Below are 15,057 nucleotides of genomic sequence, written 5' to 3' on the forward strand. Positions count from 1 at the left end.
TAAAAGATATTTTTTATTACTTGTAGATGTCAAAATCTTTATTTGATGAGTTACGATCCTTCGGAGACGATTAATACTATAATTTCAGGATGTTAATTTTAACTGAGCCATTAGTATCTCAAAACCGACTGAATTAAAGTTACTAAATCTATACAAAATGGCAGTGGATTAAATCTAAAAATGTGAACTGGAAATAACTTGAGAATAGCTTTGTTGTAAATCCTTTCATTAGTACAATAGTAAAACACCGTGAAACGGCTCTAAATATAAGGAAGAATATAAGCCGCCACTTTGAGCGGATATAGATTAAACCGTTTGAGCTCGGATTAACGCCATTGTGTTTTCCTAATTAAGATATTTAATTGGATGTTTCTTCCCAAACTATGCTTTCTAGTTAGATTTTCTTCTGACTACTTGTGGATTGACCCATGATATAATGGAAATTAAGATAATTTCGTTAAAAGTGTATATTTTTCTATATTATTCATGTACCATACAAAAATATACTTTTCTATCAGAATATTCTATGGAGATATAATGAAAATCTATTATCTGCAACTGTTCAAACAATATAAAGCCGTCCCCATACAAACTGACTTGGTTGTCGGATATGGTGGTATTATTTTCGTAATATGTAGGATTCAATTTTAAAACTTGTGTTTGTAATTTATTAATTACTTATTACTGAAACTCGACACCACTGGACTAACTCACTATGGACCAAGTTCTTTAATTAGGCCTATGACAGCCATGAATTCAGAACTTTTCATACCCAATCTAAAGACCATAAAATGGATACATGTAAGCCTATATGATAATAACTTAGATGTAAATAGTAAGCTTAACCTATTTCATGATTTATTCCTTTGGCCACTTAAATCTGCTATACCACTTCAAACTATTTTAAATTAGCCTATAAAGACTAATACATGTGAAAAGTAATACAATAAAGGTTGTGGAAACATGAAAAAAGTTAGATAACTTATATTATATAATCTGAACAATAATTCTGAGTATGTAAAATGTATGTATGTAAATGCCAAAAAAGAATACAAGTTTGAATTACATAAAGTAAAATTAAATTATTACAAAAATTTAATTTCAAGCTCAAAATATAAAACCAAAGGTGCCTGGAATATTTTTAAACAATTTAGAAGTAGGGAGCCCCTATCAGGACCCGACTGTCTGACAGCTCAGGGTTTTAACTCTTATGTTATTAACTCAATCGATGAAATTAGTAAGAAGATCCATAACATCGTAGTAACATTTGATGACACAGCTGTCTTTTAGTCAAGGCTCTTAGACAAGGCAGCTAATTTTTTAAGTCTTATTTAAACAATAGGGAAAAAAACGATTATCTTAATCGCTGCCTCTCTATAAATAAATCTGTTGAGTATTGCCACAGGGTTCCATCTTAGGGCCTACTTTGTTCATATTGTATAAAAATGACCTGCCAGTTAATCTAAATAACTGAAATTCTAAATACTTTTTATTTGCGGACGATATTGGTCTTTGCATCCAAGAGGAGAACTTAGATGCAATGAACTTAACTTATGTAACTTAGGTGCTTACATAATATACACACACACACACACACACATATATATATATATATATATATATATATATATATACAGGGTGAGTTTTTTTAAAGTGATCCAATAGCTAACTTTTTAATTACATGACTTAGCACCACACTTTAAATTTGGAACTTGCTCAATTTTAAGTTTCACTCAGGAATACACTTTCAAATTTTTTGAAGATGGCCGCCATTTTCCAATATGGTGGCCAACTTTAAAATCTTTTATGGAACACCCTGTATTTTATGTTGTTTTTCGATTTTACTCTAAAAAATAAAACCTTTTTGTACTTGAGAGTTTTTCCATATCTCTAATGGTTCAGGAGCTACGTGGACTGGAAGTTTTCATAATTTTTTTCAATATGGGACTTTAAAATCTTTTATAACACCCTGTATTTTATGTTGTTTTTGCTTCTACAAAATAAGACATTTTGCTTCTGAAAGTTTTTCTATATCTCAGGTTCAGGAGCTACGTGGACTGAAAGTTTTCACCATCAGTCCGAAAAAATCCGTCCTGTCTTATATTAAGAACATTAAAACTAGTTTAACTATTAATAGTGATGTAAATAGGCATTTCAGCAGACCAAATAGGGATTTACCTCTAAAACATTGTAAATATAGCCTAACTAAATTAACCTTTGAACAGCAAGAAAGATTTACAATGCCAATGGCAAAAATAGAGCAAACACAATGAGGAAGGAGCCACTTCAGAAAATTAAGATTAAACTAAAGGACCTGCTCGTAAGAGAATTTTTATATGATGTTAAAGAGTTTTATTAGTGATTAGGCTTACAGCATGCTGTGATAACCAATAGTTACTGTGACTTGCTACGCATCCTTGTAATCTCTCGGCCTGCACCACTAGTTGTCCGCGGCTAATAGCAACGTAACATTACGGCTAATGAAATTAATCCTTATAATCTAAATGTGTTAGTCACATTACCGCTTAGCGAACACTGCAGCCAAGTTGTATATAATAGTGTATAGTTCTATCGTGTTATACTTATAAATTACTGTGTTTAACAGGTTCGTCCGAGAAGCAACCGGTTTCAACGTAGACATGCGCATCGGCATACACACCGGCAATGTGCTCTGTGGGGTGCTGGGTCTGCGGAAGTGGCAGTTCGACGTATGGAGCGACGATGTTACTCTGGCCAACCACATGGAATCTGGTGGCAAGCCAGGGTAAGGCTCAACACTGCTAATTGTTATAGATAATCTTTTCTGTGACAACAATGGTTTCTCTTAAAAGATGCAACCAGATTATTCTATTATCTGTGGTGTTTCGTCATTTAATATTTTATTTATATAGTTATTTAGCAACACACCGCATTTTAAACCCCTTGTTGAGTGAATATAGATTGAGCTTTTTCTCCAGTTCATTTTCATCTTAGTAAAGCGTCAGGAATCTGACGCAGTCACAGACTTGAATCTTGAAATCTGGAATCATGCTCATCGGAAGAGATCCAAAAATGTCGGTGACGAAGCAGCCCATGATGAGCTCCTTCATCGTTCTGAAATCAAAGACACATAGACTACAAAATATAGTGTAATATAGGCGAAGAGGTATCCTCATTTTCTCATAAGGTGCACAATTAAGTGCACTACGATATTATGGACACGATCTCAGAACAACCGAGATTTCTGCACATAAAGCAGCTATGGTGGTCAGATTCCAGACGCTGCACTAAGAGGAAGATGAACTGGAGTGTAACTCAATTTTCACATTGATTCAACCATTCCAATCATGGCTACGTTATGCGCAGAAAATGACATCATAAATAACAAAATAATTGCAAAAAGAATAACGAATATAATGTGCCATTCGGTTTTACTAAAATGTTGAGTAACTCCATTTAACTGTAATCAGTTTGTATTTGGGACAATTTTATTTTATTTGGACAGTTTTAACCCTTTCATAAAGACAGCAAGTTAAAAACATTTTATCCAACTAAAAAAAAACATGTATTTAAAGTAAGAAATATAGGCTATTTTTTAACCATGCCGTAATATAAACGTGTAAAAATAATAGTGTGAATGTTACACAGTATCTACGTGAATTATATCTCCAAGGAGTACCTGTGATTAAACGATTTATGACTTAAGGCAAATATATTACTTAAATAAAATACAGTAATTTCTGAAAATTGCATGATTTATATAAAACATTTCTGGATGAAACTAAATTTTAATATACTAAACTATAACATTTAGTCTAATTCCTTCCAGTCACCTTCCTTTTGCGTATAGTACAAGTTTTACATAATAATTTTCTGTAACCGGCTTTTGGAACTGATTATTAGATGTCTCTAAATTCTAAATCAAATGCTTGTTACCTACACCTTTTTTCGGAAAAGGAACCTTAAAGGACAAGAACAAAATGTTCCTTGAAAATTAAAACTACACTTTATAAATAAATGATTCTGAAATTTCGAACTTTAAGAAATAAAACGTAATGGAGTTGGAATTTGTTCTAACATCGTTTAATTTCTTTCATATTGGTTAGTTTTTCCCATAAATGATTTTCACTATAAATTGGCTTATGATTATATAACGGTTTTGTACTCTGTGACATGTCCCCTCCGCAACATTCTAGATGCTCCAGCAATAATTCCATTTCTGAATATTATATGCGCAATCAATTGTATGTCTTGACCACTGTACATAACCTATCTTCAGAACAAGCGACATAAATACATAGACAAGTTACCACTTAAGTTACGAACTTTCCTGACGCTTCATCTAATTTTATACAGATAAAAAGTCAATTAGGTATTTTAAACACAATAATTAATTATAATAGCATGAACTTATCTGCGAACATGCCTCTAAAGCTAATGGACAAAATTACACCGTGTAACATCCCTAATAGATCATAAATCATTTAACGATATCGGCTTTGCCCTTAGTATATTACGCTTGACTTAACCTTAAGCGTGCCCTTCACTTATTACACCCTGAGGAAATCACGTGAAGCAATATACATAAGAGAATTATATTATATAATATACATGGTGATGACCGAGTATATGTAGCCTAAGTAAAAGATGAAAACTGTGTATTAATGGTACATTTCAGTTGAGTTTTATTGTGATATTACAAACTGTACGTTCTGGTTGTTCAACATTATCTAGGGTTAATTAAGTTCAATTAAATTTCTTTAAAACTGTTTCAGTTGCAAGAAAATTACATAAAACAACATTGTTCAATATTTAATAAGAAAGAGAGAATATCTGAGGTTGCCGCAAGATGAAATTTTCCCTTCTTTGGTTCGGATTAAAACAGTTTCTTTCCATATACATAATTAGATGACTTGGTCCCGTCTAGAGCCCTTTATTTTTAACCAAGTGGCAACTTTTCAGATAAGAATTGAGGTTTGCAGGATTTCATAAAACGTAATATGTATTTAAAACCCACATCCAATTACCTTTGCGTTTTAAAGGAGCTAAAGACTTTAAGATAATTTATAACATCAACTTTAAAATCTTATAAGAATGTTTTTATTTTATAATTCTTTTATGTTGTACAGCTTTTCAAAATACAGTAAAACGAAAGAAATACTTCGTAAGATGAAACGCGAATTGTATTACTTAAAAGAGTTTAAATGACAAAGGTTTCAATCATTTATTAAAGGTTTTTGGTTATTATAATGTAATTAATTAGCAATAACGGTAGGTTAGTAAAATAAACAACACATTTATAGTGTAACATTTATGATGGATACTACCATTTTGTTAAGGGTAAACTTGGCTTGATAATTTGTTTACAGTTTACAAATGGTGGTATTTTTAAGAATTAAAAAAAATTTTCCTGTTTATTTTATGTCAATATAAGGTAAATAACAAATAAGAGGTCTATTAAATTTAAATAAAAAATATATTTTTTATCATTTACGAAATACGGATTATACGCCGTCAAAAGTATGTATAACTGTATAAATCCTTACCTAAAATCCTTAATACATTTTAAATACGTTATTTAAATCTTTTCTGATTTCGTGAATGTGTACTCAAACTTCGATGTTTCAGATTTTGGCTAAAACATTTAATAAAGGTGTTGCAGAAATAACCCCTTTCGTGGCAGCATTTGGGTTAGATACCTTTATGTTATTAAAAACGTTGTTCTTCAAAATAATTTAACTAAATTTGTATTGTGTTATATGAATACATAATAATTTCTACTACAGTTTATTTGGCAGAATATAAATAATTCTAGTTTAATAAAAAAAAACTGCATTTTCTATAGCTACAAAAATATAATATCATGAAAGCTATATTGTATACACGATAGTAGTTCTAGTATTACACTGTATAACATTACTATACGGCCCAAAATGTCTTCAATTAATGAAATATGAAAGCACAATCTAAACAAATATTCTGTTCATCACAATTACCTCTGTAAAACATTTAATTTTAGTGTATTACAATCTATAACAAAAATTGTCAAGTTGATTTCCAAACAAAGATAACCCATAACAGATATTATATGACATGTTATTAGATTACTTATGTATGACACAAACGATTAGTGTAGAGCCAGGCGGTTCTGGAATAAATGTTTCAATCTAAAATATTTAGTTATCAAGTATTTTTATTTCGTTTAGTCTCGGGCCCCTTATGTAGTACCGTAGAGAATAAAATGTTCAATGAAAATGGCCAAGGTCAGGCGTCTTTGTTAGAATCAGACTTGTATTTTGTGTCTGTCAGCACGCCATGTGTCTCAGTGTACGATAGACCAATATTCGATACAGAGTACGATAGATCAGTGTACGATAGACCAGTATACAATACAGTGTACGATAGACTAATATACGATGCAGAGTACGATAGATAAATATACGATAGACCAATATACGATACAGTGTACGATAGACCAAAATACGATACAGTGTACGATAGACCAAAATACGATACAGAGTACGATAGACCAAAATACGATACAGAGTACGATAGACCAAAATACGATACAGAGGACGATAGACCAATATACGATGCAGTGTACGATGTGACCAAAATACGATACAGAGTACGATAGACCAATATACGATGCAGTGTACGATAGACCAAAATACGATACAGAGTACGATAGACCAATATACGATACAGTGTACGATTGACCAAAATACGATACAGAGTACGATAGACCAAAATACGATACAGAGTACGATAGACCAAAATACGATACAGAGTACGATAGACCAATATACGATACAGTGTACGATTGACCAATATACGATACAGTGTACGATAAGTATCAATAAATGGTTAAAATAGTGCGTGACACTTTCAGTCGCAACTCCAATAATGATCAATGTAGTAAATGGTCGTATGACACTACTCAATTATTTTATTTTATTATTTGTGATTAGGAGATAAAATTAAATATGCCTGGTAATATTTTTGACGTCAAAGTAAGAAGTTTCCTAGTTAATGTTGTTCAATGTGTAACGTAACTTTTTAGTTTCTGGAGATTTCCGGAGTAATTTTGGATTATTTGACTTCTTGATTTTTTTTACTGTTTTAATATTCAACTTTTGATAATATTAACTTGTGGTCATTTTTAGATTTTTGATATTTTTTTGCAATTTTAGATCCATTTAATTTTAATTGTTCATTTTTAATTTAATTTTAACCAATTTAAATTTATTATTCAATCTTTTTAAAGTGAAATTAAATAGGAATTCTAGATTTCCGTCAAGATTTTAAAGAAGATTGAGATGTATTTTTGTAAAAACTTTTAGTTTAATTTTATTACAAGAAGAAATATTAATTTTAGAAGACAGCCAGACTCTTTATTGAATTGCTTCGTGAGAATGAATTTTATGTTCAAGACAAGAACCTTAAAAACTTTGTGAACAATCGCTGGTTTCCTAAAAAGTCTGGTCAACCACTGTTTTCATCCACTGACCTTAATTTTCAATTCATTAACACGTTTCAAATTAAACTTAATTAAATTCAAATTACTCCGTATCGTAGTTAATTAATATATGGTACATAAATACGCAATTCTGCTCACAACACTACGTGAACTAATTAATTCAATTCTAGCGCATCAAAAGTAATAACAGAAAACCAAAACAAAATTAAGCATTTGTGTCCCAGGCAGCGTCCCTCTTATTTTGATGATAAACTAAATTTCAACATTTTAATTTCAATTTTAATCTCGACAGTTCTACTTTCTTTCTAGTGATAAAAAAACTTTAACGGATCGATTTTGCGTTTAGCCATGGCAGGGCATCATTCATTTTGGTGATAATCCAAACTAAATCAGACTCCCTTTACATTAATCTCCGACAGGGTCCCATACCTTTTAGTGATAAACCAAATTTTTACGAAATAATTTTGCGTTTAATCAGTGCAGAGCCTCGCTCGTTTTTTTTTTTTTGATAAACTAAATTTAGACGGATTAGTTACGAGTATTACAGGTTGGGACCCTCAGGCTTTTGGTGATAAACCAAATTCTGAAACTAGATACTGTACTTCGTTTTCCCCGATCGACCTCCCGATCTTCAGATACATAAATATTCAATATCTATTTTGTGCATTTTAAACTTTAGGAGAATTGAGCAATACTTATATAATAATTCCGTTTAATATTTCACGTTATTAGGATATCAGGCATCGTCGAAACAACTAAAATAGTCATTTCTGTCATGAAACCGAATTGTGCCGGTTATTCGTAAAAAGTGTTAACGGTATTACATATCATTTTAGAATTTTACTGTGGGCTTTGGTAAATTGGGGTTCCGTTTTATGTCGACAACAGAAGCTCACCTTTCTTCTTACTCACATCCCTCGATCCTATCCCTTTTCTTTTGACTATGATGAATCTCTAAGCTCACAAACGATTAGTTCGGCAATAGTGAAGTCTAAGCCTTCCTTTAAAAACCAAAACCAGGCGCTCGTTCAGAATATTCATGATTTTTTTCTATCCTATCCAATCTTCTCACGGGTTTTATCACGTCAGTTTCAACGGTTCACAATTAGGTACTTCACGTGTAAACTTTATCCATTAATATCGTATGGAATATTCCACTAACACCTTTTCCACCCAAACTACTCTTTCTTACTTCTGTTTCCTTGCCACAACCTGTAAAGATCACAAGAAATTTGTTGAGCATCAGAAAGACCATCCATGAATGATTTTGCAGACGAGTTCACATCACGAGGGCAACTCTGGACCAGTTGAATGACAAATTTGAAGTGGAGCCAGGTCATGGAGAGGAGCGAGAAGGTTACCTGTCAGACCACAAGATAGAGACGTTCCTCATAATCCCACCTTCGGTAAGTTCTTTTCTTTTCCTCATCCCCATATTTAATCTCCTATAATTTATCAAACTATTTTTATTAATCATCCAAATATGTTTATCTCTATATTTGTGTCATAAATGTTCCGTCATATTTACTGTGCCTCTGCCATATAGAGTACATTTATAAATAATTGTTTGGTTATACGAGGCGAAATTTTGAAATACATGTTGTTTAATCGCAAAACTAGGTTAAAGTTAAAAAACTAAAAAGAATAAGTTTCCTCTTTCGGTTTTATAAGTGTCTGCAATAAACTTGACAGTATCACAAATTCTGTTTATTCATGGATTGTAAGAAATGATAGCAATAAAATGAGTTTTTTAAACAACATATTTATACTTTTACACAGAAAAGAATGTGATGTTGAGTAGTTACATTTATGCTATGTAAATTTGCTATAAATTTCTGTTTATTCTTTAAGATCAATATTTTGCCTACGCTATTTATTTTCGTAACTAAAACAAACGTGTTATTGGATGTACAGAAATGTATCTAAAATCGTTTAAGAAGTAGATGTAAATCATATCATTGTTCAAATTAGCACGTTCAATACTACTAGAATGATATTATGAAAACACGCGTAATATATTTTTCAAAAGAACGTCTTTGATTTTTTTATCCATATTTATAATGATATTCATTCCTCTACAGAATTCAAAGTGATGGTAACAATAAAAGTCATGTTTCAAGTTGAACTACATTGGCCTCAGCAGAAATATACTCGTATTGTCATTAAATAATGTAGTTTATAGGCTAAGTATTTTATTTAGCCCGACATTTGACCATATTTCCATTGAATTCACTTAGTACAAAATTTATCAAAAATTTAATATTTGCCTACAGAAAGAGAAGAAAAAGGAAGAATTGCAGCATAAGGAGTCTGGCAATGGCCTGGTAGTGAACCACGAGCCGACGTCTGGGCCGCTGAACCGAAGTCGCGGCTCCAGTAAGATGACCAAGTACGTGGAGTGTTGGGGGGCCGACAAGCCATTCGCTAACATCACGGAGAGCACGCTGGCAAAGAACATCGGTCTCACGGTACTGAAACTTGACCTTTTCGTTTAAAAGGACATTTTACAGTTTGTCAGTTCAATAAGGCTCTAATGATGATCTCATTGAGATCTTCATTAAATTATTTCGTTGAAACCATCAATATAACGGACCAATTGAGAGTTTCAGAAATTATGCCATTGAGAACTTCCAGAATGGTGTCTTTGAGATTTTCAAGTATAAAATCGATGAGATTTTTATTAAATGATCTCGTTAAAATCATCAAGAATGGACTCAGTGCGGTCTTAAAGAATAGTGTCATTGAGATCTTCAAGGATTATCAAAATTGAGATCTCCAGTTACGATCTCATTAAGATACCAAGGAGTGTTGTATTTAAATTTTTAGGAATTATCTAATTCTGTTAACGCGAATGTTCATAAGATAATCACACATATATGTTACTAAATAAAATGGTTGTTGTGTTGTTGACAGAGTATTGCAATGATCGAGACTAACCTGCTACCCAGCAAAAGCACTTGTTTGGAATGTAGGTGAGTGCTAATGTTATTTTAAACAAGTAAAAACACGTAACTGTTACTTTCTTAAAATTTTATGGTAGAATATTCTTAAATAGTGTTTAACACAGAAGAAAATAAACTGATACTATTCTTTTACAAGTAAACTAGGCCTAACCGTTATATATGATTATTACTTTAAAATTGTTGAAATAAAATGCTATTATTGCACTAATTCTTGTGGAGTGGTATTGTTTATGATTTAGATTAATACATGAATTAAATTCATGATTTCAGCACGTAATTAAGCTTATGAATTGAATGTTTAAAACATAGTACATGTCTGCAGTAATGAATCACTAGTAATACTTTCAATTGCAGAAATTCCTAAAGCAAATACTAAACATTCCAGGAAGTGGTTCAATTCTGAGGAGCTAAACCCTCTGTTACTGTGGTTCCACAAGCCAGGACAAGAACGTGACTATCGTTCCCAGACAGACCTCCAGTTTAAGTACTACGTCCTCTGCGCCACCGTACTCTTCCTGTGCATGGCTGCCGTTCAGACCCTCATGGTTCCCAGGTATGGCTGAAGAGGTATTCGCCACCATATTTACTTAGAGCCATCTTTAATTAATCCCCATAATCCGCTGATTAATAACTTTAACTCGTAACAAGGTGATCATTATCGCCACGGTGTGTTCATTTACCCTTCATTTGAACACATTGTTACGGTACCAAATATCCTGTAACTTCGTAACAACATAAAGAGAACTTCTAAATCTAAATTTCCAAATTTGGATTTCATCGAACAAGAGAGGGTGGGTTTAAGACAGTTTTGACTGTCTTAAGGAGATAATTTCCATTATCATTGACTGGAGTAAATTATTTGGATGTAAGGTAGAAATAACTAAACAGAAAGTGACACTATATTGATTTATTAAAGACTAGTTTTAGTTCAGTAAAGCTTTGATTTGAGGAGAGAAGACTGACCTCAGAATTAACAGTAACAGATTAACAAATATTGATTCGATCATGTGAAACGTGAAATCAAAGATATATGTATCTTTGTAGATTCGTGTTATAATTTGAAATGTACGTTTTTCTAAGTGTAAAACAGATCAGTTTGAATAAAAAGTGGGAACTAATTATGTATGTAAATAAATAAAGTTTGTCGAACTTAATGTTCATCGTATTTATAACTGAAGGTAGATCTGCAACATATAGTGTTGTGCGAGTCTGTTCAAAGTGAATTTACATTTATGCATTATTATATTTATTGGCCAGAGGTCTGGTGCTATACGGGGCCTATGTACCCACCCTGGTGGCGCTACTAGTGTTCGTGTACGTGAGCTGGGTGGAGGGCTGCGCCCCCGAGGGTTCCAGCACCCCCCATGATACCGAAGAAGGCGGCAGGGTGGTCAGTGACAGTAGGTGGCTGCGACTCTCCATGTTCGTCATCAGCGTAGTACTGATATCTGTCTGCGCCGTCATCACTCTGGTGTGTGTAATGTTAGAACTTTCAAGATATGCTGAACATCTTTCACGTAATCTATCTAATCCAAGTTACAGAATTAAAATGCCTCATATATTGTTTACTTAAGTCGTGTACTCTGTAACCGATAGACACAGAGAGAGGTATAGGGATTATAGAGTTTTATTTTGGTGCAATAGGCATTCCATCTGTCACTCTGCTTCTTGATTTTTTAATAAATGACATTAATATTTCTTGCAAAGTTAGATGGAAGTCTATATTTTGTATACAGTCTGTGTGAAACTATGATGCAGTGATAATAAAAAAACCGCAATAGAATCATGACCAATTTTTTATCCGACGGCCATTTAAATATATTTATATATACTCACTGAGTTTATATACCTACAACTTAATCATTTCATATAATAGTTTTCTGCTAGCACAATACCTCAATATCCTTTATGTATTCGCCATAGGCTGACAATAACAGCAAAGACTTTTCCAAACAAAATAAGGATCAGATTCTGTTAAGGAGCACAGAAAAAGGTTGACAGTCTGATAAAACTGAAACGGTCACAGAAAGGATTTGAGTCTATCTGTAATTCAGATCAAAAGTCCAACACCTTCGATTGCGAAGTCATTGTATCTCTCGTGTTGTTCTATTAAACATTTACATTTCTTTAGTAACGCAAAACATAGTATTTTACATTGTGTAAAATAGTAAAATATTATGAGATATCGCACACAAAAATAATCTAACAGGGCCATGCTAATTAGCTGTAAGGGTTTAGCAGAATAAAAACAAATAATTTCCAATATTAATATTTTGAGTAAAACATTTAAGTAAATTGATTAAAACTTATATAGAATTACCGATGTCCAGTTGCAAGCTCAGTTTTGTAATGGTATCATGTATAAGACTAGATCTTGTTGCAGATAGATTTTGACTTGGAAAAGCCACAGGAGATACCGACTGTGGCTTACCCCGTGAATGGAACCAACATCACTGCCGGTGACAACACAACCGAGCCGGAGTACAGGCACCCCAGGCAGACTAGACCATACGACATAGAGGAGGTTGTGTGTGCGCCGGTAAGATGGTAACGGGGGGCTATTGAATACTGCCTGAATTATTAGCAGTGTAGAGGTTATACAACCCTTCCAAGATTGCTCATTAAAAACAGCTTAACGTGCAAACAATTGTGTAACAAATTTCTTAATGTATGCTTTTAGTATTTTCTAATTTGCTCTTTTCTCTTAAATGAGGAAAAATGTTCAATTGCTATGTTCTACGCTGTAATACACTAAATATTAGCATTTACCAGAAATTAAATTGTTACCCAATGTAATTTTAATAACAAAAACGTTAATCATAGATGTTATGGAATTGTCTATCATATATGGAAAACCACCCTCTTCCAAGTCAAAAGTATTGGAATTGGAAGTCTTTATTTCTATAAATGATAACTATATTGACATATTATATAAACAAATATTAAATTTTGAAATTTTTATGTACTTTAGGAAAAATACCAGAATAACAAAATTGTAAGAACTTTTGAATGGACAAAAATGTGATATTATGTGGTAAGATATCTCGAGAAATATTTCAACTGGAGGTTTGAAATGAAACTGAATTTCTACATAGATAAGAATGAGTTCTATGGTGGTGCTTGTACTACCGTGAAATTTGGCTGAGTTTATCGTTCAGTAGGCAGACACAGTTTCCATTTTGGTTACCAGGAGATGAAAAAAAAGTTGTTTCGTATATCTATCGATCTCTCTCTGTCAAAAATGAATTGAACTATAGATTGTGTGTATTCATTGCTGTTATTGAATTACTTTTCTGCCATGACAGATCTAATTCAATTTTATGGTTCTTAATTTTATTGAAAATATAGTTTGTTACACATACGCGCGCGCGCGCGTACTTTATTATTATTCACTACTTTGCCCGATTGACCGATATAACTTTTATTTCTGAGTGAAATTTTTACGTTTAATTTCTGGTTATTACTACTACTAACTTTTTACTTGTTCTGAAGTCAACAATTATTTGTATTCGTGACCTAAACTGTATGTTTATTACCTTAATGATGTGTAAATCAGCTATTTGTATCATTGATAAATCGTTCGATAAAGATTTAAAATATATCAAAGCTGGCTTTTGAAACGGATTGTGTTGGCTGTGTATCAAGAAAAAAACAAATGTTGTTCAAATCTTCCTAATTATTTCTGTTGTTTACTCCATTCTTTTGTTTCTTTATTTTATACTGGATATAATAAAAGTAAGGTAAGTGCGTAAATAACAAGCGTAGATGCATACTAATATATGGGAATAGATCTTAATTTGTTATTTTTGTGAGGAAAACATTTGTTGTAAAATAGTTTCTAAGATTTTAATATCAGCATTCTATTACTTATTGTTAAAACTGTTTTATTTGCACAGGCCTACCTGTACAGCTCAGCCATCACACTGGCAGCCGTCTCTGTGTTCCTGAGAGTCGGCTTCGTCCTTAAACTTGGCCTCATGGTCGCGTCCTCCGTCCTCCACCTAACACTCTACACTGCCGACTCTCTCTTCGACATCTACGACTTCTTCCACACTGACAGGTGCGTCCTCACTCAGTGAAGTAAAGTATTCAGATGTATGTGTATAATTGAAAAGTTCATAGAATAATAAGTTTTGTCTGGTAAAGAAGATTGTGCTAAAGTGAGGTGTTTAGTGCATAACTAGGTACTGAATAAAATACAGCTAATACTTTGTTCTTTTAATTTTAGGTAACTAATATTGATATTTTTTTATTTCATCCATAAATGATTTAACCTCACGTAACATCGACGTTACATTTCAGTAGATATTCTGGTTTACATATATATTTTAAAGCACGTTCAATTTTAAAGTGCTAAATATTAGAATTTTAATAGATGATTTCCAATTTAAAAAGTAATTTTTAGGATTAAAATGTGTTTAAGTGAACTTCTTTAATTGACTGTTGCAGGTTGATCGGTATTCCCATCCAGTATAAGCTATGGTTTCCTCTAGCAATTTTGGTGGTGCTCTATCACATACTCGATAGACAAATAGAGTTCACTTCAAGGACTGATTTCTTGTGGAAGGCCAAGTTGAAGGTGGAACAGGAAGAGGTCAGTCGAAAAAGCAATATTTGTTAGCGTTGATAGTTTTA

The 15,057-nt window shown here is 32.5% G+C and overlaps 1 protein-coding gene across 4 annotated transcripts in view; it reads left to right on the forward strand.

Annotated features, from left to right (window-relative positions):
* Positions 1–15,057, forward strand: part of LOC124354225 (adenylate cyclase type 2) — a 207,819-nt gene that overhangs the window by 173,636 nt on the left and 19,126 nt on the right. For all 4 annotated transcript variants that reach the window (XM_046804527.1, XM_046804530.1, XM_046804528.1 and 1 more), the window contains 9 exons: positions 2,606–2,764; positions 8,733–8,865; positions 9,733–9,927; positions 10,373–10,431; positions 10,808–10,975; positions 11,680–11,893; positions 12,806–12,961; positions 14,319–14,482; positions 14,872–15,016. In XM_046804527.1, coding sequence (XP_046660483.1) covers positions 2,606–2,764; positions 8,733–8,865; positions 9,733–9,927; positions 10,373–10,431; positions 10,808–10,975; positions 11,680–11,893; positions 12,806–12,961; positions 14,319–14,482; positions 14,872–15,016 — 1,393 coding nt within the window. The remainder of the gene's footprint in view (positions 1–2,605; positions 2,765–8,732; positions 8,866–9,732; positions 9,928–10,372; positions 10,432–10,807; positions 10,976–11,679; positions 11,894–12,805; positions 12,962–14,318; positions 14,483–14,871; positions 15,017–15,057) is intronic.

Source organism: Homalodisca vitripennis, chromosome 2 (genome assembly GCF_021130785.1).
Source record: "Homalodisca vitripennis isolate AUS2020 chromosome 2, UT_GWSS_2.1, whole genome shotgun sequence".
NCBI lineage: Eukaryota > Metazoa > Arthropoda > Insecta > Hemiptera > Cicadellidae > Homalodisca > Homalodisca vitripennis.